The sequence below is a fragment of the Carassius auratus genome, chromosome 42, assembly GCF_003368295.1.
Source record: "Carassius auratus strain Wakin chromosome 42, ASM336829v1, whole genome shotgun sequence".
NCBI classification, from domain to species: domain Eukaryota; kingdom Metazoa; phylum Chordata; class Actinopteri; order Cypriniformes; family Cyprinidae; genus Carassius; species Carassius auratus.
In genome coordinates, this window is record NC_039284.1 from 1306184 (window position 1) to 1332319 (window position 26136).

A 26136-nucleotide genomic window follows, 5' to 3' on the forward strand; every position below is an offset into this window, starting at 1 on the left:
GGTGTTAGGTCACATTTTGCCAAGCATTGTCACATATTCTTGCATTTCAGTCAAGTTCCTGTTCACATATTCATGCATACATGCATACACACACACACACAGCGGTCACAATTTTGGGATCAGTAAAACTTGTATTGTTTTTTAAACATAAATGCTCATAAAGGCTGCATTTATTTAATTTATTTTACAGAACAAAAAAACTAATCTTGCAAAATGTTAATAAAACATAAAATAATGGTTTCTATTGTAATATCCTTTTAAATATAATTCATTTCTGTGATGCAAAGCTGAATTTCCATCAGCCATAACTCCAGTTTAAAGTGTCACATGATCCTTAAGAAATCATTCTTGTATGCTGATTTATTATTAGAATTATCAATGTTGGCAAAAGTTGTGCTGCCAAATATTTTTTTGGAAAACTGCCATACTTTTTTCAGGATTGTTTGATAAATAAAAAGTTGAAAAGAACAGCATGTTTTTTCAAAATATAAATATTTTCTAACAATATACATTTTTGCTCACTTCTTAACAATTTTACACATGCTTGCTGGATACAAGTTTCTTTCAAAAAAATCTTAAAATAATAAAAAAAAATAATAATAATATGTATTATTTACTGACCCCAAACCTTTTGAATGGTTGTGTATATTATTAAAAAAGGATTTCTATTTTAAATAAAAGCTCCTTTTTAACCTTTTATTCATCAAATAATCTTAAAAAAAAGTATCATGGGTTCCAAAAAAAAAATAAAAATATGGCAACACAACAGTTTGTATGAGGCAGAGCAACAACTTACTTCATGATGGAGCTTAGAGTATATCCCTAAAATTCAGGATATGGAGCAAAATGCCCGTTTGAAATTTTGTCTCGTATTTACATCACATTTTTAAGAAATCTAACATGAAAAGTAAGCTTTAATATCACAGGAGTGCAAAAATGATACTTATACAACAGTTCATTAAGAAGTTAATATTAATTCAATTTGTTAATCCAGATTTTGAACAAATTTGGTGAACCATTTGGCGAGTTGAACCATTAGCAATAGCCGCGTTGGCTTTGAAGTGGCGCTGCAGAGACTGATCGGTTGTATGACATTAAAGTACATTGAGAGCGATTCAAAAGCACAAGGAGTCGTCTGCTCTCTAAAGCTCTTCCGGTTCCTCGATGTCACAAACGGATCGGTCTGATGGTAATGATGATGTCACACACGGATCGGTCTGATGGTAATGATGATGTCACACACGGATCGGTCTGATGGTGAAGATGATGTCACACACGGATCGGTCTGATGCTGATGATGATATCACACACGGATCGGTCTGATGGTGAAGATGATGTCACACACGGATCGGTCTGATGGTAATGATGATGTCACACAAGGATCGGTCTGATGGTAATGATGATGTCACACACGGATCGGTCTGATGGAGAAGATGATGTCACACAAGGATCGGTCTGATGGTGATGACCCGCTTCAAGTCGAACAAGCCTAATGATTCAATGAACCATTCATGAATAACCCTTTACTTCACTCCTAAATGAATCAGCCATTTGAACGAATCGAATGAATAAATGACTCGATGACTTGATCATTAAGACATTTACCACCTACTGGAAATATTAGTTTATTATTAAGAGTATCATTTCATTAAATAAATAATTTTACATTTTCATAGTAATGATAATAAAATAAATTATTAAAGTTATAGCTGACCCAACCTAAAGTGGGGTTTCAGTCTTGGCTCTGACAGGCCATGCAAGACATTCAGCTTTTTCTTGTTTTGCTGTGTGCTTTGGGTCATTGTCATGTTGGAAATAAAAAATTATTTCCCATTGACAACTTTCTGGCATAGGGCAGCAGATTTTCCTCAAGAAATTAATAACAACAAAAAACTGCTCTTACGGGCAGTTAAGGTAAATCACTTCCAGGAGGCTAATTGCTGCTTAATGGAAAAAGTCATTTCTGACCCCGGTATCCATAAGTTGTACTTGGCTTTTGATTGCTGATCCGTGAATTTATCCACTTCCACTTATAATCATGACTTAGGTTTCACAATCCAAATATAATGTTCAGATTAGCAGATCACATTCAAATAATTGTCCATAAACTAATTAATATTCGTGAGCTGGCTGACGTTCACAACCACATTAATCTCATTAAAATGCATGTCCTCAAAATATTTTAATTATGTAGTAACACATTTTCATGAAAGTGCAAGGCACTCAAAGCTGTTCAAATCTTGAGCCATCACCAAACAGCACAAAGCAAAATATCCAAATATCAAAATCCAACAAAAGAGGGTAAAGGTCATATAGATTGATAAGCAATGGGGAATTGAGTGATGAGAAACAGAAGTAGAGTTATATATCCTTGTTCTCTTATTTATGACCTTTACGGTCCATTTGCATACTGTTAAATCCTAATGGGCCTAAATTGAGATCACTGATGGACATTGGAGAATAGCCCATGCATGAGTACAAATGGATTGCTCACTGGCAAAACTCCAACAAGTTTCAACCGGTTACATTGGCGAACCTTTAACTTACATTTACTATACACTGTTTGTAAGATATCACAACTAAACAGTCTTAGGGCCCTATTTTAACGATCTGAAACGCAAGTGTCAAAGCGCGAAGCGCAAGTAAGTTTGTGGGCGGGTCTCGGCGCTGTTGCTATTTTCCCGGCGGGATAAATGGCTCTTGCGCCCGGCGCAAATCTAAAATGGGTTGGTCTGAAGTAGCTTCATTATTCATAGGTGTGGTTTGGGCGTAACGTGAAATAAACCAATCAGAGCGTCATCCAACATTCCCTTTAAAAGCAGGTGCGCAAGTTCCATTATGGATTGCTATTATTATGGCGTATTTACCAGGCGCACGCCAGGAGCGGTTCACAGCCGAGGAGACTGATGTTCTTGTAAGAGCAGTGAAAGACAGAGAAGTTGTGTTGTATGGGGATGGGAGAAACCCAACCAAAATAGCGTCGGTTAAACAGGCGTGGGAGGAAATAGCCACAATTGTTTCATCGATTTTTTTTTTCCTGGTTCTTGACGGACAAACCAATTTGTCAGATGTCCTTATACATATATGACCTCAAACAGGTCTGATCCTTAATTACTACAATTAGCCTGAATAATTTGTAAGCTAGATTTATGCCTATTTTTTCACATCTTCGTGGCACACCACAATGATTTCCGTCATCTCATGTGTTAATAGTTTTTTTAAGTGTAACAATTTATAATTTGCAAAAATAACTGTTGCATCTGTGTAGATTACATGAACAAAGTGTATGCGCGTTGTGCACGCTATACATTATGGTCAAGCATGCGCCCTTAAAATAGCAGAATGAACAACGCGCAACGCGCCACTGACTTTAGACTAGGTTTTTTCTGGTCAGTGGCGCAATTGTTTAATGGAACATCAAAATAGCACCAGGGATTGTTTGCGCCGGAACACGCCTCCTTTTTTGCGCTGAACCGCCCAGGGAGCGCAAGTTCATTCACTAGTTTAGCGATGTGCTTCTGTGGAGGGAAAAGCGCGCTTTGCGCGGGTGCAAAATAGGAATGACACATGCGTCGGTGTACAAAGTCAATTGCGCTGGGTGCAAGATAGGGCCCTTAATCTGCGATAACTCCTTATCAGTCTAACATAATTCAGAAGGGCGGGAACGAAGCACAAGACAATTAACTGAGTAACTGACCCAGTGCAACCCAAGAAACAAGAATTAGGGAAACAAACAAAACAACTGACAAGACTTGAAGAGGGAAAATAAAGCTCTCCGAACTAACGGACAATGAGTTCAAACAGTGTATTCAAAAGATGTATTTGTAACATAAACTCTTATAACTTATAGCTGTTATGTAGAACACATCTCATGACAAACACCTGACTGATCAGACAGTTTAGCTGTGATTACAGAGTGATTGGTTTGATGCACCACTGAATGATAATGGAAGGTAAAATAATGATCACAACTGTTACATCGTTAACTGAGCATGACCACAGCCCGAATATCAAAATAGGTCATTTCCATCCTTAAAATACATATTTTACAGTAAGGCTGCACGATATTGGGAAAAAATGACATTGGCATATTTAATTTTTCAGAGATATATATTGCGATATGAAATCTAATCAAATTTCTCTCTCTCTCTCGCGCTCTCTCTATCTCGCGCTCTCTCTCTCTATCTTTCTCATGCTCTCTCTCTCTCTCTCTCGCGCTCTCTCTCTCTCTCTCTCTCTCTCTCTCACGCTCTTGCGCTCTCTCTCGCGCACGCACGCTCGCTCGCTCTCTCTCTCTCTCTCTCTCGCGCTCGCTCACTGCCCTGTAAACTGACAGGACTTAAAAACATGCAAATTATAAACTTTCACTCTATGATGGTTAAGCTGTGCAATTAATCTGCAAATCGCATTCGTGAAGGGCCCGGGGAGCAGCTGGCCCGTACAGTTGGATCAACTACGACAGCCTAGATCGCACATCCTGCGATGTGACTATCGTGGATTCGTACATTGCGATATCGATGCTTAAACGACATATCGTGCAGCCCTAATTTACAGTCACTGTTGCACACTTTACCATAAACACAGCTCAAAGGCTTCCTACTAGTGGCCCTTCTTCACAAAACATTTAGCACAGTTTTATTACAGGTAGAATGCAAAATGTTTGAGCAAAAGCATTTCAGTCAAATGTAATTTATGCAATATTTCAAAACTTCACAGGTCGAGAGTAAGGAGAGATCACTGACAATATGTTGGAGAATTAGCTCCTGAACAGATTTTAAGCTCATTGCTAAATATATTATATTGTAAGATGTGCTCCCTTACACAGTCCAAGTGAACTACGACTGCTAGCGCTCATTTCAAAAGTGATATACTGTTCAAAAGATTGGGGTCAGTAATATTTTGTAACGTATCTCTAGTCATGATTTCTAACCATGCTTACCAAGGCTATTTTAAAATGTAATTTAAAACGCGTCTGTGATCAAGGCTGTATTTTCACCATCATTACTCCAGTCTTCAGTGTCACATGATCGTTTAGAAATCATTCTAATATAATCTGCTGCTCAAGAAACATTTCTGAGTATTATCACTGTTGAAAACAGTTGTGCTGCTTAATATTTGTGTGGAAACTGTGATCGATTTGTTCAGAATGTGATGTAATGAAGTTCAAAATAGCTGCATTTTTTTTATCAATTTAATGCATCCTAGCTGATTAAAGAGAAGTTGTGCAATTTGTTTATTATGAAATAAGTCCAGATTGTTTCACTGTCATCTAATAAGCATTGATCTGGGCTTTGTTTCCCAAATGCATAGTGAGCCAAAGCTGATCACGGAGACCAGTGGTGGAAATGGATTCTTAAGATCTACTTATGCCTCTAATGGTTTTGGGAAATCCCTATTTTTCCCCTATATCTGAAAGTCCTATTTAAACAAGCACTAGAGTTGGCTAAAAAATATTGATTTCTTGATTTTAATCGATTCTCATTTTTATGAACCGAAATCGAGTCATAAATCCAAAGAACTGATTAGTCTAGCCTGTCAGATAATGAACAGAACATTGTGGTGCATCTCCCATCCAATACATTACAATAAGCTTTGTTTTTTTTTTTTTGTTTTTTTTTTTTTTTTTTTTTATATGAAACAAAGTGTCTTATTTTAAATTCTCTCCATTTAGTTAGTATTTTCTGTCAAAAAATATGAAATTCTAAAAATTTTATTTAAATTTTTGGACAAATAACAAACTGAAACAACTATATAGTATTTATCCACATAATAACAGGCCTCCTTTGCATTTGATAACAGCTCACATGCTTGCTTGCATAGGATGCACACACGTATCTGTAAAAGAGCCCGACAGGAAAGCCATTACGCTAATGCATCAGCTTGAAGCTTAAAAAAAAATGAAGATTTATCATGTTTTGAGCCGCTTGGATCATGTACTTTTCCTGCAGGAGCTCATTCTGTTTCCTCCAGTATTTGTAGATGCATTTTGTCCGCAGAAATGCGTTATTCAGTTTAGGGGTACACCAATATTGTTTTTGGGTTTTTTTGACAGCCGATGCCAATATCTTGGAAAGCAGGGGGGTCGATAGTCGATATAATTTATATTTTATTTTAATTCATATTTAAGTAATGTTAAATCATTTGACCATGGATTAAAAAATAAATGTGTAAAATAAACATACTTTATTATACAATACTATACTAAAGTATTTTTCACAAACAAAAATAAATATTTAATAAAATATAAACACTGACAGAACGACAGAATCAAAATACAAAACAAAAACAGCAACAAAAAGATCGAAATCTGAATCAGCCATGAAAAATCATGATCTGTGCATCACTAATTAAAATACAGAATAAAAGGCCACAAATTTGAAGTGCAATCTGGGATGTCTTTTTCTATCAGTTCTTTAATATGTAGATCTTGACTTTCATAAAGGCAGAGGTCAGCTATCTCGGGCTTAAAAAGGTTGGTGACCACTGTCTTAGAATTTGATGCAATCATTCATTATGCTTAATATCTCCTTCTGTGTTCCACGGAAGTCTTTCTTTTCTCATTACCTTACACTTTGTGCCAATCTGAATCTAGACAAAGATCTCAGATTTCATTTGGCTCTTAAGAAAAACATTTGGGCAGGACCACTTTAAGAACAAATGCAAATATGTCTTGTTTGTGCCAACCATCTTCCCTCCTACCATAAGAGGCTCTTTGTGTGTGTGTGTGTGTGTGTGTGTCTGTGTGTGCGTGGCACCTGCGAGCGGGAGATTGGTCTGTGGGCAGCTCACAGTGAGCTGCAGGCGGAGAGGAAGCCGCCATTATGTGCCCATCTGGATGCCAAAGGAACTGCCTTAAGCTAATGACTATCAATGGTGATAACAGTGCTCTCATTCATCATCCAAGGAGCTTCATGAGCAGGATCAGTGTGCGCTGCAGACAACAGAATGCTCGAGTTTACTACAGACCGTAGTGCTTGGATTGAGTCCAGAAGGAAAAGTTGAAAGTTGATCTGTTTATTGTGCAGCGCTGCAATGCATGACAAAGCCAGATGAAATGCAGCCATGCCCTAATTTCACTGCATATGGAATAACAGCAAAAACACGCTCTATACAGGCTCAACGCATTAAGTTAGCATCAAGTTATTTGTCTGTCCACACTGAATTCAGATTCAAAAGATATTTTCAATATAGAGCTGTGATTTGTGTGACTAAGGGTGTGTGACCCACAGTAAAGAGCAACAGAAACAAAAAAAAGTTGCCACCAAAATGTCTTGGTTTGCACTTCGGTTAAAGGTGTGCCGGCATAGACGTACTAACTTTTCTGGAGGTAGCCAAGCTACTGTAGTATTCTCAACTGCTAGACACACTGTTATCAGGCAGGGCTGCACGATTATGACAAAAATCATAATTATTGATTATTCCCTTGAAATTGTAAATGCGATTATTAATTATGAATATAACAATTTACATTGAAAGAGGTTGATGTATGTATATGAAAATTAACAAGCTGGAAACACACTAACTGGAAAACCTTTAGTGCTTTTCAATAGTATTAAGCCTCAAATGTTAACTATACATCTGATTGGTTTCTTCTTTAAATTATTGTGACGAGTGGGGCGGGGCCGAGAGATGTGGGAACGAGTGAGGCCGGTGGAGTGATTGGGAAATCCGACAGAGGAGATGGAAGGATATAAAACTGGAGCGACGATAGTGAAGGACGAGAGAGGACCAGGCCTGGGCCATTATTTTATGTTTGCTTTTTATTTGTGCGCACCAGTCGTCCGTGAGGGGCTGGTGCGCTGTTTTGTGTTTATTTGGAGTTATTAAAGTTTCATTTTGATTGTGCGCCGGTTCCCGCCTCCTTCTTCCCAATGATTATGGAGTTAATATTATTACAATTACAATTACCCTTAAGATAACATTTACAAAGAAAAAAATCTTTAAGCACACAGAATAACAGGACTTTAAAACAATTAATTGCCGCTTTGAATGATTACATAATTGTGGCATCCACAATTGTAATTGCAATTAGAATTCGACTAATTGTGCAGCACTAGTATCAGGCAGCAGATCACATTGAGCTTTACTGCCTACATTAATAGTGATCACATTGCTGCACATTTGCATAAAGTTGCTCAACTGTGCCAATCATTTTTTAAAGGCTTTCATGCCTGGGTTAGGCTGCTATCTATAATCTCAATCTGCTATTTGAGCATTCATATATTTGTGCTACAACAAAAACGATATGATGTGCTGTGCAATGTTATTTCAGTGTCCCTGATGTACTATTATAGTTTTTGTTAATATCATTTTCCCTGTTTAGTGGTTTTAAAATCAAATCTGTGCAAAGCAAAGGCGATATGGCCTAAAAAAAAAAAAAAAAAAAAAAAAAAAAAAATCAGATTTCACAAAAAAATCATATTTACAATTTGATCCCCCCTAATGGGAGATGCACTGATGTAAGAAGTTACATGTGGTCATAAATAGCATGTCTTTTTATCAATCTGTCATCCCTGATATGTAATGCAATGCAATACAAAAGGGGCTCTAATTCTTTATCATTTACCAGTCAAATTTGTAACTGAGACAAGAAAAAAAAAGAAGCAGTATTACATTAATGCTGAAAAGTTTTTTTAATTATTTTTTATACTAGCCCATCATTCATCTAACCATGCAAGTGACACTCGGCGTTAAGAGCGGTTCAGATTAAAACTGGCAACTCCGCAGTGAGTCAGTGTCATGGACGTAAGACAGAGCAAGTGTAAATATATTTTTTAATCTATATTTCCATCTTGTAATGACACTGTTTTATTTATTTATTATTATTTTTTGTCTAACTGTGTCTACACCAGATGCAAGAGTTGTCATGTCATGCGCCTCGCTGCACTTAAAGTCTGTCTAAACTTGATGACATCACACTCCAGTGTCAAATAATCTGAACGCAGTGTCAGTACAGTTCATCATAAACAGAACGAGGCATCAGTCGTGTCACTGGGTTCTCGTCTTTTGTTCTCGTCTTTTGTTGGACTGTGCCACTCGTGTCCGGTGTAGACATGGTGTGAGTTTTTTAATGGGTTATGTTATAGCCCTGCTTGTTTTTAATGTTTTTATGAAATATCTGTATTGACTGCATGATCATATAATTGTATTATTTATTGCCATGTGAGCCACAAAGAAAAGTTTGGCAAGCCGTGCAACGAGTAACACTACTGTAGGGTGTTTTGGCAGGTGTGCTTGTGCTTCCCCAGCCTTGTTCCTTTCGTCAGGTGCAACACCTCTCTGACTCGGCAGCATGCCTCTGTTTGAGGTGCTGCAGTAAATTGGTTCTACTGCTACCTTTGCTAGCAACAGACTTTAAACACTCTTTGCAGGGGGGTATTGTTTGTTCTGGGTCTGATGCCGCAAAACTGAACCAGTTCCAAACTACGTATTGACCCCTTTCTTAAAATGAAAAAGTTATTCCCTGCTCGCTGCCACGTTGTTAGTGTATCTCTATGGCAATCGTGTGGGGGAGGGCTGAGCCCATTCCGAACTAAGGGAGCCATGAGTGAAGCGTTGGCGAATGTAAAAAAATAAAAAAACGTATTAAATTAATTATTTAATTCAAACAAGTCAATGTAAATTAAACAATTCAAGTTAATCGATAAAATCGATTTATCACCGAGCCCTAAAAGTTACGACAGGAAACACTGGCATCTATGCCTTGGAAAATAATGGGTAATCCTAAAAACATAAAGCATATACATAAACACAAATAGGAAATAAAAGTAATCGCATGTGTCCTATTCTGTGTCCTATACTCCTGTAACATTGGTGTCTATTTTTAGACCAGTTAATCAAAAACAGGGATAGCATCTAATTAATGTTATTCAACATACCTTGGCTTTTTTTTTTAAGCAACACAATAATGGCCAGTTTCATGGTCAGTATAGGAAGTACAGACATTTCTCTCATTGATTAACAAGGAGCAGGACCAGCGAGAGCTTGATGGGATGACGTAAAATTACATTTTTTTCAGGAGGCCGGGGCAGTAGAGGTGTCACAACTATAAAGACATGTCAATAATCCCGCCCACTCTAAAGCGGTACTAAACTGCAGTTTAAATGCAAACTGAGCCGAGCCGTACAATACAACGGAAAAATGCCATTATGCCCGCTGGACTCTGTTCACATCATATTATTTGGGTCTGAACCGCAGTTTGTTTGCGTAATCAAGCAAGCAGCTGTTTACCCTATTGTGTAGTAATGATGACACAGAAAAAGGCGGCTTCAGTACGTAACGACACTTATGTCTGTCTTATGAATGTACTGCAAATGCTCTAAAGTACACTGAAGTGAACAGAACTGAGACATACTGCTCTCTGCTTGCAGCGTGTCAATCACCCTTGTCAGGAAAGTGAGTAAAACGCACACAAACACACATTTCTATCAAATAATATGTCATGAATAGCGATTCAGTTCAGCGATTTGGTATGATTAAGTTCACATCAGCAGTGAACCGTACCAGAGTTCACTTGAACAGTAACCCAGACCACCCCTTTTTAAGTGGACTCGGTACGGTTCCCAGGTGCACACCTGAGTTCGGAAGACTACATTCACATCATCCAGACGTACCGACCTCTGACATCAATCAAACCCGGGTGTACAACAAAAGTACTAGTGTGAAAGCTCCCTTACTGTGTGGTGGATTGTAATTTCCCAGCATGATTTGCATAGGGCTGGACCGTGAGAATAAATGTTGAAATCAAGATGTATTTTATGTTTTTTGAGTAAAGGGAAAGACCTGTTAATGTTTAATGTTTAGTAATAATTGACATTTGTCAATTATTTTAGTACTTGTTTAGGTTGTAGGTGGCTAAATGTTGCTTTACTAAGAGAGCAATAGCTGTGCAGTGGCCAGTATCTTCCAACATGCTATGTGCAAGTTAAAATACATTGACTAAGTTCAACAAAAAATGTTAAATGTTATACATATGTTTTATTTTAATTCAGTTAATGTTTATAAAGTTTCAAGTAACGAAAATGTGTTTTATGGTTTTAGTTTCTGTTAATGATAATAAACCTGGACACCATGTCATGAAACATGATCTTCAGATTATATATTAACAAGACACAAACATGTGTGCGTGCTTTGAAAGTGTATTCACTAAATATTCACACACAGGAGAATGCAGCCATAATCCACAACTGTGGTAGATGTCTCGATGGTGCCAGACACAAAGAGAGGCACAGAGGAGGAAAGGGAGGAGGAGAAGGAGAACTATACCAGCCCAACACCCCCTGCCTTACAGCAGCCCGAGCGATCATCTCTCCTCTGCCGACACATAAAAAGGGGGTCAGCCACCCACCACATGGAGGTGTTTGCCATAATACCTTCCAGCGCGGTCACAACAAAACAGCAGCGATGACAGGACAGGCTATGACACAAGACGAGGGAGGAATGAGGGTGTGCGGGTGGAGCAGGGCCTGTGTAAGATGATGTTGTGATGATTTCATGCTGCATTAACAGTGTGGTGATGCCACAGCATGAGTCTACTAATGGTTCCTCTCCTGCTGTTGCTGTACGCAGCCGCTTCGCCACGTAGCCGCAGCACACTGATGTCAATGTGAAAGATTAATGAGATGAGTTCAATGAGCACAAAGTCCATTTTTCTCATTTGCTGTCAAGAAAAAAATCTTCATAAGACAGCCATGATTAAATATTTCATAGCTCTATTTTTGGTAGCCGGCATTTCTGTTTTCATCTATATAGGTCATATTATACACAGGTCATATTTATTTTTATCTAAATAGGTCATGTTATATATGCGTGTGTGTGTGTTTTATTTTTCAGGTTAGGTTTATGTTTGTTTATTTTTATTATTTTTATTTTTTCCAGGTTTAGCAATTATAGTTCAAGCATGAGCTCGGGAATCATTAGAACATTTCCATCTAAAATCAGCATGACTGGTACAAAATTTTTTTTTTTTTTTTTTTTTTTTTTTATCACTTCCATGTAAGAGGAAAGAGTTAAACGCACAATTTGCTTAGACTCTGAAGTAGGTGGACCTTTTTTTTTTCACCATCACACCAGCCCGTGTTTAAGTTAACTATCCATCCCAAATAATATGTGTGATTAGAATTTGCTTGTCCCAAATCACAGTAATGAAATAAGTATGTCAGTGATGCCAATATAATCTTTCTAGTGGATTTTTCAACTGAATATTTAAATTTGAATATTCCTTATAACAATATAGAGGATTATCACAATAAATTTCAAATCTTTATTTCCTTTAAAAGCTCAATACCATGTGTGGCGAGTCGGCCCCCAGTTCAAAACGACCGTTAAAAAATCATTTGAAACTCCATAAATAGAACACTGCAGCAATTTACTGTCAGGGATTTGTGGAGTCACGCTGTGCCGCACCGCATTCAGTGTAGACAGCATCACTGTTATACGGAGCTATATTGACTGATCTTTATATAATCAATATTATACATCAGTGGTTCTACAGCATTTTGTCACGTCGCACCGTGCCGCTCGCATCTGGTGTAAACACGGTGTTAGCAATCGTTAGTTGTTTTCCCTAATAAGGATTCACGATATGGAAACACACACCCCAACCCAATGAATCAAAATCCCTTTTCGCTTTTTCTCTCTTGAATTGTTTAAATTTGCTTACTTTTTTAAATATGAAAAAAAAAATCTAAACTTATACTCTATTATGGTTAATTGTTACAATTAATTTGTGGATCACATGCATGCCGAACCGTATCAACTATGATCCGTTTAACCACTAATAAGAATGCACGCTGACACAGACGATATAGAGTCACAAAGATAGCGGTGAGCTAAGTTTCTTACAGAGCGTTGTGTTTTCTGTTCTCAAAGCACTCTGCCTGCAGATCAGATCAGCGGTCTTCTCCGCTCACTTGGGCTTCAGCTGTGCAAACTTTCAGTCGTGAATGCAGTGATGGACAGCTGTCTTTCCTCAGTCCACTGCTGTTTGGATTTCATATGATTCTCATTGTGGTGGTGATATTATGAGAACTCAGTTTCACTGATTTATTTGATCAAAAGGTATTTAATTTTGTAAGATCAAAATAATTCTAAACTTTGCGAGGCAGATGACAACATTCTGTGATCATATAGCCTACAATCGACTTGTTAACACACGACTTGGCGCCACCCAGTGTTTGTTATAACTGACTTTTAGCTTGTGTGCTTAGGCTTTATCATGGATTCCCTGCATTTGCGGCCAGCAAAGCAACATGTAGTATTTTGAATAGTCTTTTTTATTTTTCAAATAATCAAAAAAAAAAAAAAAAAAAAAAGTCATAATCGACCATTTGTGCACACCCCTACACAATGTATCATCCAACAGTATTTATTGACCTACAGGCAATATTAATGCATGTATAACGCCAATATTAAAAACATTAACAGAGATTAATATCTTAAAAAGTAGGCATATTAAATTGTTGGGACTTCAGCTTTTTCCACTCGTAATATAATTCATAAACTCAAATGAATTCTAATTAAACATATAAGAGCCATTTCACCAGTGTGACCTTTCAAGTCAGCTTCTATTTATGCAACAAACTCTCTTCTCACACCAAGGCAGCATTTTTCCTAAAAAAGAAAAAACTGAGCAAATGAAACCAGAGAATGGCCTGCCTGCCTATTTGTATTGCAAACTGGTGTCTACTTTTCAGCCAGGCAGAAAAAGACACAGGGAGGACGGCACCTCCAGGAAAAGCAGGAGAGAGAGTGGAAAAACCTGCTCTGGGCAGAGCAGGACAAATAAAAACATCTTCAACTCAAAGTAAAGCAGACATGAGCAGATCCACAGATACCTACAGTTCAGCTGTTTAACAACTTGCCAGCAACAAACAACACAAAACACTAATGATTACAAGTAGAAAAGTCTTACTTCAAAAATAAAGAGGATGGAGTCCAGCTCCTCCCGTTGAGATTTGTTCCCTGTAAGAAAAGCAATAGAAATAATTATTGTGTCATTTTACATTTCACCCTTTATTATGGTCATTGGCTCAGGTTTGTTGCATTTGCTGTGATTACTGTATCTATTTCTACTAGGGCTGCGCAATAAATATCATCCAATAATTAATGTGTATCTCGTTACTTCACAGAGCCGTTGTTAACCGACTAGCTGCGCAAATCCACGTTCACTATCAGCGTTTATTAGCGCAGCTAGTCAGTTAACAACGGCTCTGTGTAGTAACAGCTGCTCTATGTGAAATCACACACCTTATGGAATTTACCGCTGATTAGAGAACCGGCTTTACTGACGAGATGCGCATTAATTATCGGACGATATTTATCGCGCACCTCTAGTTGCTACAGTGGAAAGCTGGAATATGTTGTCAATATTTAATAATCTTCAATGAATCAGGAATGAGCAGGAGTACTTAAATACAATATATCAGTGAAAACATGGAAAGCCGGTTAATTCTGGACAAGGGTTAAGTGCATGAGTTGGAGTGCCAAGCTGTCGTAAACATAACATTAGAATGAGAAGACTGTAGTAACAGAATTCTTTGTGCTTTAGTTGCCTGTGTTTTTTTAGCGTGATGCTATGGGAAGAGTGCATCCACAACAAGTGTTACACATTCAAGACTAACAAGTAAATTACAGTTGTGTTAAAAAAAAATAACAGTACAACATCAGTAACCTAATGAACCACTGATATTAGCAGTAGTAATATATCTGCATTGCAAAATTTTACTTGTGGATGTAGTGGTGTAATAGAAAAACAACAGCCCAAACTGGTATGACATGTATGCTGTTTGTTCGGAGTAACTGACTAATAGATTGAAAGGGGTGTGTTAAAAACAATACCATTGTGCAGTTTAATTACAGCTTTCATTTATTCTGTGAAAAAAAAAAAAAAAAAAAAAAAACATTTCATGAATTATCCTTTATTAAAGAGGAAAGTGAAAGTCAGCCAAGTATGATGACCCATACTCAGAATTCGAGCTCTGCATTTAACCCATCCAGAGTGCACACACAGTAGTGATAGTGATACCTAGGTCGTGTTATTGTCAGCCCGAGATTTGAACCCACAACCCTAGGGTTAAGTGTCAAACTCTCTAACCACTAGGCCACGACTTTCCCAGAAGGACCTAAATTGTAAAGTAAAATTTGGCCATTCCAAACATTGTTCAGAGGAAAAACGTAATTTGATTGAAAAGTTAACTGGAGAAGGGAAATGTTCAATTAAAATGATGTCAAGTTTTTTTAAAAAGTCAACAAAAACAAAAATCACATGAAAGAAAACAAGCAACTACTGTTAAAATGGATCAAAGAACAGTCAGAATGGCAAAGATCCAGCCTGTCATCACCTCCAGAAAGCACTGTAAGAACAGTTACAGTCAGAAGACATTTGTTCGAAGCTAAGCTGTCAGCAAGAAGCCCTCATAAAGCACCTTGTGCAGAATCAGTTCAAATTCGCCAAGGAACTTATCGATTGGCCCAAAGAGAAATGGTGTAAGATTCTTTTTTTTCTTCTTTTTTTTTTACAACCGTTTATTGAATTTTCTTCTGGAAATAGTAATATAAAACAAATAATAACTGTGCAAATTTAGAACCCACCCCAACTTCTAAAAAATTATAAAATTAATAAATAAAAATAATAATACTAATGATAACAATAAAATATTTTTTTACAAAGATTTTAGAAATGCTGACACAACATTAAGAGCTGAATGCCAAATTTTACAGTTTTCATATTAGATCCATGTATATGAGAATTTAAGAGTTCCATCGAGATAATGTCCAACAAATACACACTCCAGGTTTGTCTGTCCACTGTGTGAGGAGCATTCCAATGGTTGAGTAGCAATTGTTTTGCTGCTGTGAGAGCAGCTAACAGTAAACAACTTTGTTAGACAGACAAGATGAGGTTCCAAAAGTCATTCATGAAAAAATGGCTTGGAGTCAAACATATCTCAGTATCCAACAAATATGATAGGTCATGTGAGAGCTGAGTCCAAAAAGGTGAGAGAGAGGGGTACCCCTGTTCCAATACTTCTGCTCACATCAGATGGGAGATGAAACTCTGAAAGTGCTGATCTTATTAGCTGCTAAAACATCTTTGTGTTGAATCACTCAATAATAAAATGTGACATTCTGTAGTTTTGTCTCATTTTCATCTTTTAATTATATTTACAGATTTCTTGACTCCACAGCACAGAACAATTTTGTCTTTATTATGTCTTATGGAGGGCACCGTGAGTGTGTGTGTGTGTGTGTGTGTGTGTGTGTGTGTGTGTGTGTATATACTTCACTCCTGAATGAATAAGCCATTTGAACGAATCGAATGAATAAATGACTCGATGACTTAGTTATCAAGACAGTTACCACCTACTGGCAGTTTTTGTTTATTATTTAGAGCATCATTTCTTTAAATAATTTCATATTTTCATAGTAATAATAATAACATTAAGAAAATAAATTATTAAAGTTATCGTTCACCCAACCAAAAATGACAATCCTGTCATCATTTACTCATTTAAGGTAGGCTATATGTAATTAATTTTATCAAACAAAATATTTCTTGCTGAACCTAATTTTTGTAATGCCTTTTTGATGCTTTACACAACAATGACTTTATCTTTTGGAAGTAATTTCTCCAAATTAGATGCGAATAATTAATCACCACATGTAATTAATTATATAAAAAATGTAATAGCTTACCAGCCCTATATACACACACACACACACATATAACATGAGTTCATGACAATAATTAATTAAAAGGCACCTATGTCTCATTTGTTCTTTAACCCCAATTCTAGAAATTCTGTGATGTTTTGTGAAATGCTATATAATCAAGAATCTGTGATATACTATTTCTCTTTAACGTTTATTTAACTGACAGAAGTACAAAGAAATTTGCATTTACAATGTTTAACTGACCAAATTAAATGTATTTTGTAAATATATAAAAAAAAAAAGGATTTTGATGGCTGCAACACACTCCAAATAAGTTGGCACAGAGGCATTATAAAAGTGAAAAGATTATAGAATAATCGTGTTAAACAGTTTGGAAATGATTCAAAGTAGGCTGGTGAACTGTTAATAGGTGAGGTGATCATGTTTGGGTATACAACTAGTATCTCAGTCTTTGCAAAGAAAACTGGATCATGGCTCATTAATTTAAGCAAAATTTCATTATAAAAACGCCAAATCAAAAATCACATTTATCAATGCAAAATTGCAATGCCATGCACAATAATGTTAAAAGATTCAGAGAATCCAGAGAAATCTCAGTCTGTGTAGGGCAAGGCAGGAAACCTGTGTGCGACCTTTCACTGCATGAGTAAACGTCATGCTGCGGTGCTAAATATAGCCACATGGGCTCAGGAGTACTTTGGTAAACCATTGCCGCTTAACGCAGTCTGCCGCTGCATCAAGAAATGCAAATTCAATCTCTAGTCACACTATACATCAATTACAGGCAGAGATGCCTTCAAGTTCTCTGGGTCTGAATTCATCTCAGATTGTCCAAAAGACGGAAATGTGTGCTGTGAACAGATTTCAACTTGTTTGGGGCAAATAACAAACATAAAATGTTCAATGGCAAAGACAAAAGGGAGCATCCAGACATCAGCATCAAGTGCAAAAACAAATGTCTGTCATGGTATGGGGGGTTATCAGTGCAAACAGCATGGGTGACTGGAATATGTGTGAGGCGGAGGCACATATTGGGATTGTCCAGAGATATATACTGCCGTCAAGATAACATCTTGTGTGGAAAGTCCATGGCTATAAGATCAAGACAATGCCCGATCTAAATCTGCATGTGCAACAACATCTGAATTTTGGATTGTACTCCTATTGAAAATGTATCGCCCGTCATATCGAGTGAGACTGAGGGAAATTTTTGCTTGCAAAACTTTACAAATTTGCATCCTATATTCCCAAATGATTAAACATCATAATGAACTAATCAAAAGCGTGGGTGCAAAGTAAATGTTCTGTAACTCTCTATAAAAAAAAAAAAAAAAAATATATATATATATATATATATATATATATATATATATATATATATATATATATATATATATATATATATATATACTAAACTTATCATGCACTATTAATACTTTTGACTCAATGACAAACTGTCTGAGATAATCCTCACATCATTAATGTCTGCAGGCAAGTTGCCTTTTCATGCTTAATGCTTAGGTATAGGAGTTTGCTCTATGCAGCATCACAGGTTTTCTTCAGAATGATATTCCATCTTATGCTCTGCAGTGCACTGATGCATGTCAGTCCTGCAATTCTGTGTTCCAGCATTTTAATTCCTGGTCTTTAAGTTACTCAGTTAAAAACTGCTCAGCTGAATAATACAATCATTGTCTTGATATGCTGAGAAATGACAAGGTGTGAGTTTGACAAAAAAAATAAAATAAAATACACTTCTACTGCAGACTTGAGCTGTAGCATGAAGGACAGATGACCTTCACTGAACACAGCGCAGGAAAACCCCTTTGGTCAGTGATGTGACTCAACATTAACTTCACATGAGGTGGGGCATGCAGGCAACAGCAAGGCAGGGCTGTTACATCAAACTGAGGAACTGAAGGCTTGAATCAGTTTTTTTTTTTTTTTTTTTTTTTGCATCATTCAAAAGCCTTTTCCAAAACCTTTGTCAGCTACCTTTCTAAGCAAGCTACATTCTAAGGCCGGCGACACACTGGATGCGTGGCGCAAGCGTCTCAGCTGCGTGGCGTGTCTGTTTTTAATTCGGCTCCCATGTTAACAGGTTAGAGCATGCAGACTGCCTGCGTGAGACGCGCGCATGCTAGAAATAGAACCGACGCCTATTTTTCACATGACTCAAGCGCGTGTCGGAAGCGTTTCAAGGCAAAATATACTAGGAAAATGTTTATATGTCATTTTGTACACAAATACATATTAATTCATGACTTTTTGATATTTGAAAGTCTATAGGTTGGCATAAATTCAGATGTAAATGTAATTAAAAATAAATAAAAATTATTATAGTTTTTCAAATATTGCACCTGTCAAACATACTCTATTTTGCTGTCAATACTGTTGACGGTGTCCTATCAGTAGGTGTGTAAAAAAAAAAATATATATTGTTGTCATGAAGACAAGAGCCTGGTTTTTTGGCGGCCTCCCTCTATGTCACCTACAGCAGCAGCAGTGCACCAGCGCCGCATCGGGCACACTTCTGGTGTGTAAAGACACAGAAAACACAAAGCAGCCACCACGCTTCTGGCACGCAGCAGAGACGCCACGCAGCCAGTGTGTCACCGGCCTAAATGTAGCATGAAAGTTAATATTTTACAATATGTGACTGATTTGAAATGAACTACAGTATTGTTCAAAATAATAGCAGTACAACGTGACTAACCAGAATAATCAAGGTTTTTAGTATATTTTTTATTGCTACGTGGCAAACAAGTTACCAGTAGGTTCAGTAGATTGTCAGAAAACAAACAAGACCCAGCATTCATGATATGCACGCTCTTAAGGCTGTGCAATTGGGCAATTAGTTGAAAGGGGTGTGTTCAAAAAAATAGCAGTGTCTACCTTTGACTGTACAAACTCAAAACTATTTTGTACAAACATTTTTTTTTCTGGGATTTAGCAATCCTGTGAATCACTAAACTAATATTTAGTTGTATGACCACAGTTTTTTAAAACTGCTTGACATCTGTGTGGCATGGAGTCAACCAACTTGTGGCACCTCTCAGCTGTTATTCCATTCCATGATTCTTTAACAACATTCCACAATTCGTTCACATTTCTTGGTTTTGCTTCAGAAACAGCATTTTTGATATCACCCCACAAGTTCTCAATTGGATTAAGGTCTGGAGATTGGGCTGGCCACTCCATAACATTAATTTTGTTGGTTTGGAACCAAGACTTTGCCCGTTTACTAGTGTGTTTTGGGTCATTGTCTTGTTGAAACAACCATTTCAAGGGCATGTTCTCTTCAGCATAGGGCAACATGACCTCTTCAAGTATTTTAACATATGCAAACTGATCCATGATCCCTGGTATGCGATAAATAGGCCCAACACCATAGTAGGAGAAACATGCCCATATCATGATGCTTGCACCTCCATGCTTCACTGTCTTCACTGTGTACTGTGGCTTGAATTCAGAGTTTGGGGGTCGTCTCACAAACTGCCTGTGGCCCTTGGACCCAAAAAGAACAATTTTACTCTCATCAGTCCACAAAATGTTCCTCCATTTCTCTTTAGGCCAGTTGATGTGTTCTTTGGCAAATTGTAACCTCTTCTGCACATGCCTTTTTTTTAACAGAGGGACTTTGCGGGGGATTCGTGAAAATAGATTAGCTTCACACAGACGTCTTCTAACTGTCACAGTACTTACAGGTAACTCCAGACTGTCTTTGATCATCCTGGAGGTGATCATTGGCTGAGCCTTTGCCATTCTGGTTATTCTTCTATCCATTTTGATGGTTGTCTTCCGTTTTCTTCCACGTCTCTCTGGTTTTGCTCTCCATTTTAAGGCATTGGAGATCATTTTAGCTGAACAGCCTATCATTTTTTGCACCTCTTTATAGGTTTTCCCCTCTCTAATCAACTTTTTAATCAAAGTACGCTGTTCCTCTGAACAATGTCTTGAACGACCCATTTTCCTCAGCTTTCAAATGCATGTTCAACAAGTGTTGGCTTCATCCTTAAATAGGGGCCACCTGATTCACACCTGTTTCTTCACAAAATTGATGACCTCAGTGATTGAATGCCACACTGCTATTTTTTTGAACACACCGCTTTCAACTAATTCAACTAATTGCCCAATTGCACAGCCTTAAGAGCGTGCATATCATGAATGCTGGGTCTCATTTGTTTTCTGAGAATCTACTGAACCTACTGGTAACTTGTTTGCCACGTAGCAATAAAAAAATATACGAAAAACCTTGATTATTCTGGTTAGTCACATTGTACTGCTATTATTTTGAACAATACTGTACATTAGTGATGCATTAAATGATTTAGATTACTAGATGTGAGGTGTGCTACAAATGTAATTTGTAATAGAGATCAAATGCGAACTGGAATCAAATGCTGTTATCTAAGAGTGGGTACAGAAAAGAATCACATTTTGTTGCTTTGCAGCCTGAAATGAAGTCGGACACAGTTTGTGTTTTATCCAGCTGGATTTATTCAGTGCAACTTAAAAGAATCCAAGTGAAAGAGTTGAAAAAGGATCAGCCCACTTGTCAGTATTTTGTTGAACCATTTTTTTGCTTTAATTACAGCCTTCATTCAGTCTGTTGGAATTTGTCTCTACTAACTTCGCACATCTAGATTTGCAATATTTGCACACTCTTCTTTGCAGAACTGATCAAGTTCAGTTCAGGTTGATGGTGAGCGTTTGTGGACTGCAGTCTTCAAGTGATTCCACAGATTTGCTCTCAGTGGGGTTTCAGTCTGGGCTCTGACAGGCCATGCAAGACATTCAGCTTGTTCTCCTTCAACCTCTGTGTGCTCAGTTTCACTGTGTGCTTTGGGTCCTTGTCACATTGGAAGTTAAACCTTCTTCCCATTGACAACTTTCTGGTTGAGGGCAGCAGATTTTCCTCAAGAATTTGATGGTATTTTGACCAGAGTTCCAGTCCCTGCTGCAGAGAAACACCCTTTAACAGAACATCACCACCTCCATGCTTTACTGGAGGAATGCTGTAATCTGGACAATGAGCTGGATTGCATGAGGTTTTTTTTCTTTAAACAATCCACATTAGTGGAACATTTGCAAAGGTCAGAGGGACAGGCCGTAGATTTTTGGGATAGGCCTACCTTCGAAGTACACTGCGTACTCTCCAAGTGTACGCAGTAATAGTAGAGAACAAACACCATTTCAGCACGGATTTACCATGGTAAAAACACAGTAAATGAAACAAAGTTTCCTAACAACGATGACCGCACTGTAGTCTACTGAGAAAACGAGGCAAAACACTTACAAACTGTTGTCCTTTTCTGTTGCTCGACTATTAAAAATGTAGAACTTGCTCTCATCTGAAAAGAGGACTTTGGACCACTGGGCAACAGTCCAGTTCTTCTTCTCCTTAACCCAGGTAAGACGCCTCTGAAGTTGTCTGTGGTTTAATAAGTGGCTTAATAAGAGGAATACGACAACTGTTGCCAAATTCCTTGACATGTCTGTGTGTGGTGGCTCTTGATGCCTTGACCCCAGCCCCTCAGCCTCGGTCCATTCCTTGTGAAGTTCCCTCAAATTATTGAATCATTTTTGCTTGACAATCCTCATAAGGGTTCAGGAGCCAAAATCATCACAATTAAAAGAACCAAAAGACTTTAACTACTTCAGTCTGTGTGTACTGAATCTATTTAATACACAAGTTTCACAAAACTAAATGAACTTTTCCACAACATTCTTATTGATTGAGATGCACCAGTACCAGCAGAATCAACTTAAAACACTTATTGTCTTATTAATAATGCATAACTGTATAAGCTAAGCTTATATTGTTTTTCCCCCTTGTTTATCTGTAAACTAAATAAAAAATATTTCAAGAATTAATTCCTTGTATGTATATATGTACTGCAGATAATATATATTTAACATAATAAACTCCAGAAAGCAGACATACATGTCTTACCTTTTTGCTTTAAGTTACTTTCCAGTGTAATGAAATTTTCATAGAAGATAAAATAAATCTGTGAGCAGTTGGTTTCAAAAAATGTCTTCAGTTCATTTCTGTCAGTAATATCTGTGGAGCAAACAAAAAATAAAGAATTAGACAAAACATATAACAGACAATAAGTCCAACATGTGCATGACTAAAACATTCCTTCTGATCACTCTGCACATATGATATAATTAAATGCTGACCAAAACATTCAGATATGAAACATAGACCAGGGGTAGGAAACATTGGTCCTGGAGTGCCGCTGTCCTAGAGTTTAGCTCCAACCCTAATCAAACACTCCTGCTAATCAAGGTCTTCTGAATTACTAGGGCTACAGGCAGATGAGGCTTTTTCAGGGTTGGAGCTAAACTCCGCAGTACATCGGTTCTCCAGGACCGATGCTGCCTACCCCTGATATGGACAGTAGATTTCATCCAGACTCAACTTTCATGAGATCAAAAAATCAACTGGTGCCGATTATAGCTGTATTTCCAAAACAAATTAGCAGGTTACCTAGACTGCATTTCTGGTAATTAAAGAGAAAACCAAGTTATCTGCCAACGACACCAAAAAAATTATGACTGGTTTATCTCATTAAAACTCTTTTTAAATCAATAGTGGTCACCTATAATTGAGTGATAAACTGACAGCAAGCATGACATATATATATAAATATTATACACATACACACTGAATGGACTGCATGGTTAATCGTATTTTATTGGTGATAACGACTTTGCTTCTCGAGTAATTAAGCATAATAGTGTGTAATACTGTCTGTAAATCTTTTATTTATTTTTATTTTTTTATTATTTTGCATTGACTACAAGCTTCCACAAGCTTTTATGTTTGGGGTTTTCATACGTCAACAGTTTACGTTTCCCAATCAGCAAAGAAAAAAAAAAGCTTGCAGTTGTGGTTGCTGAATAAATGCGCACATCAACCTCTGTACTGCAATATTGTTTAAAAAAAAAAAAAAACACTTTTCAATTATTGGAATTAATATTAGAAAATGTTATTTAAAAAAAAGCTATATGGGGAAAGTGCAATAATTCTAAAGAAATGTTCTCAAAAGATAAGAGTTGTGATTATAAATTCAATAATAACCATATCATACCATGTTATTGGTTCAAATATAACTATAACTAAATATTTGCATATGTGTTTTCACAATTTTTCATATCACTTGTAATGTATGTGTTCTTTGTACATTATTCACATGGCTGTAAGGTTATGTTTAGTGCTTGGGGCTTTTTTTAGGGTTGGGTTGCTGGTAGCACATCCTAAGACAGCACACATTTTCAGAAAACCGTTTCCAAACTCATGACTTAAAACCTGGTCTTACTGGTCCAAACATCTTTAAAGCTGAAATGAACATATCTTGTCCTTGCTGATGTTCAAATGGAGTGATGCATTGAATAAGTTCACAGTAAGGTCAATAGTAGATTTGTATCTACTTGAATGTTAATAATGTTCACATCTCACCTCCTCTTTCCTAAAGAAAGCGATCAAAGCAGCCCAAAGCCCTTGGACCGGCTTCAAAGAAACACTGGCAATTGCAACCAATTTGTAGCACTGGCGCTGGCCTGATTTTTAATAGCAGCAGGGACAGATGATAGATGATGACAAGGAATGGATTTGATGGCTGGAATAATATTTTGTCTGGAGCCAGACTGACAAAGCTGAGAACAGCCATTTGACAAATGTGGATGAAGTCATTCACTGGGAAAGTGGTGCTTATGTCAGGACAAGCTGTATTTTAGATATGAACTGCCCACTGAATATTAACAATATCTGAGAAAAATATCAGAAAATCTAAATGAAATTGACACCTCTGGCATTGATATTACCGTAAAGAAAGCAGAAACGCAGAGAAAGTCCACATCTGATTAAAGCAAGTAGTCACATCCTAAATAATACCAAGACATAAAACCTATCAGGATGAGCTACTTTATTATTACTAAACCTGTCATTACACTCGATCTACAGGCCAAAAGAAAAATTTACTATTATGATTTTGAACTGGAAGATGGATTTGGAAGCTAAGCATTTCTACCTTTTTCCTCGCTTAGAACATGCCTGTGTCTTTTAAATATTAAAGATATATATTAAGGATTAAACGTTCAGGACTCACCGCATATATAATTACTTTAAATTCAACATGTCAATTTTATGCTGGGTCTTTCTTTAGTCTGTATGGTGGGGATATAAATATTGAAAATCCATAATAAATTCACAGTGATTTTGCTCGTTAGCAAATATTACAAATTAACATACTTTAGCAGATTTAAACAGACAATTTATGGGCAACACACTTAATGTTGTTTATAAATGGTCTGAAACAAATTATACACACAAAAAAAATTTTGTGGTGTGGGATTTATTTTGAAACCATTTCCACTGAGAAGTTTCTAGTAAATTTCACAAATATATATATATATATATATATATATATATATATATATATATATATATATATATATATATATATATATATATATATATATATTTTTTTTTTTTTTTTTTTTTTTTTTTTTTTTTTTTTTTAAACATACCCCAATCTATGTTTTATTTGCAGCTTAAAAAAAAAAAAAAATGCACAGAGTATCTGAACTATTATGCATTGCCAATTCAGCCGATATTTTTGAGGACATTTATAGCAAAAGCAGTTATGCCAGAATTACAAAATGTTCAAATGCAAAACGCATACACAATTAAACAGGCTTCAATTGATGACCTTTATAACCCTAACCCTAAGTTGAATAAATAATGCACATATCTGATGTGTGCGTGTACTTTCTTGTGTGTGAACTGAACATGCAAACAAATTCAATGTGTATTACTGTGGTGGGCTTATGGAAGAGTTGCCACAGAGAGATGAGGGCAGAAGAGCAGCAATAACAACACAGGCGCGTCTCTTATCAGAACCTCTCACATGCTCTGCTTTTCAGCCCAAGAAAACACACTGAGGTTTGCCTGAGTGTTTGTAAGTGAGAAAGAAAGAGATCAGTAATATCCAATGATAGTTGGATGTCAAAGAGCTATTTCAACACCAGTGTATTTGAGATGTGAACGCGACCGTACCAAAGGTCATTTCATCTTCTGTCATTCAGTAACCGCTGGACTACTATAATCCTATTTTGACAGCACTGTCAATTAGAAATGGCCATTTCCTGATTCCCTTAAAGCTATATTCCAGGTTAAATTCAAGTTAAGCTCAATTCACAGCATCTGTGACAAAATAACTACAGTACCACATTACAATAATAAATAAAAATAAAAAATAAAAATTACAATAATAATAAAATAAAATTCTAGTTTAGTTAGGAAGTTACAATAGAAAATAAATAGAGCCCATTGAAATGCAAAAATGTGAAGCTCTGTAATTATTAAGGGTGTAATCATGTCACGATTTGATACATAGCATGCTACATATGAACTCACAATACAGGTGCTGGTCATATAATTAGAATATC

General features: G+C 36.8%; 1 protein-coding gene across 5 annotated transcripts in view; it reads right to left on the reverse strand.

The window, feature by feature from the left end:
- Nucleotides 1–26136, reverse strand: part of LOC113060393 (ral GTPase-activating protein subunit alpha-2-like) — a 152868-nt gene that overhangs the window by 93886 nt on the left and 32846 nt on the right. For all 5 annotated transcript variants that reach the window (XM_026229278.1, XM_026229279.1, XM_026229281.1 and 2 more), the window contains exons 2-3: nucleotides 22631–22741; nucleotides 13913–13962 (exon numbers count right to left, since the gene is read on the reverse strand). In XM_026229278.1, coding sequence (XP_026085063.1) covers nucleotides 13913–13962; nucleotides 22631–22741 — 161 coding nt within the window. The remainder of the gene's footprint in view (nucleotides 1–13912; nucleotides 13963–22630; nucleotides 22742–26136) is intronic.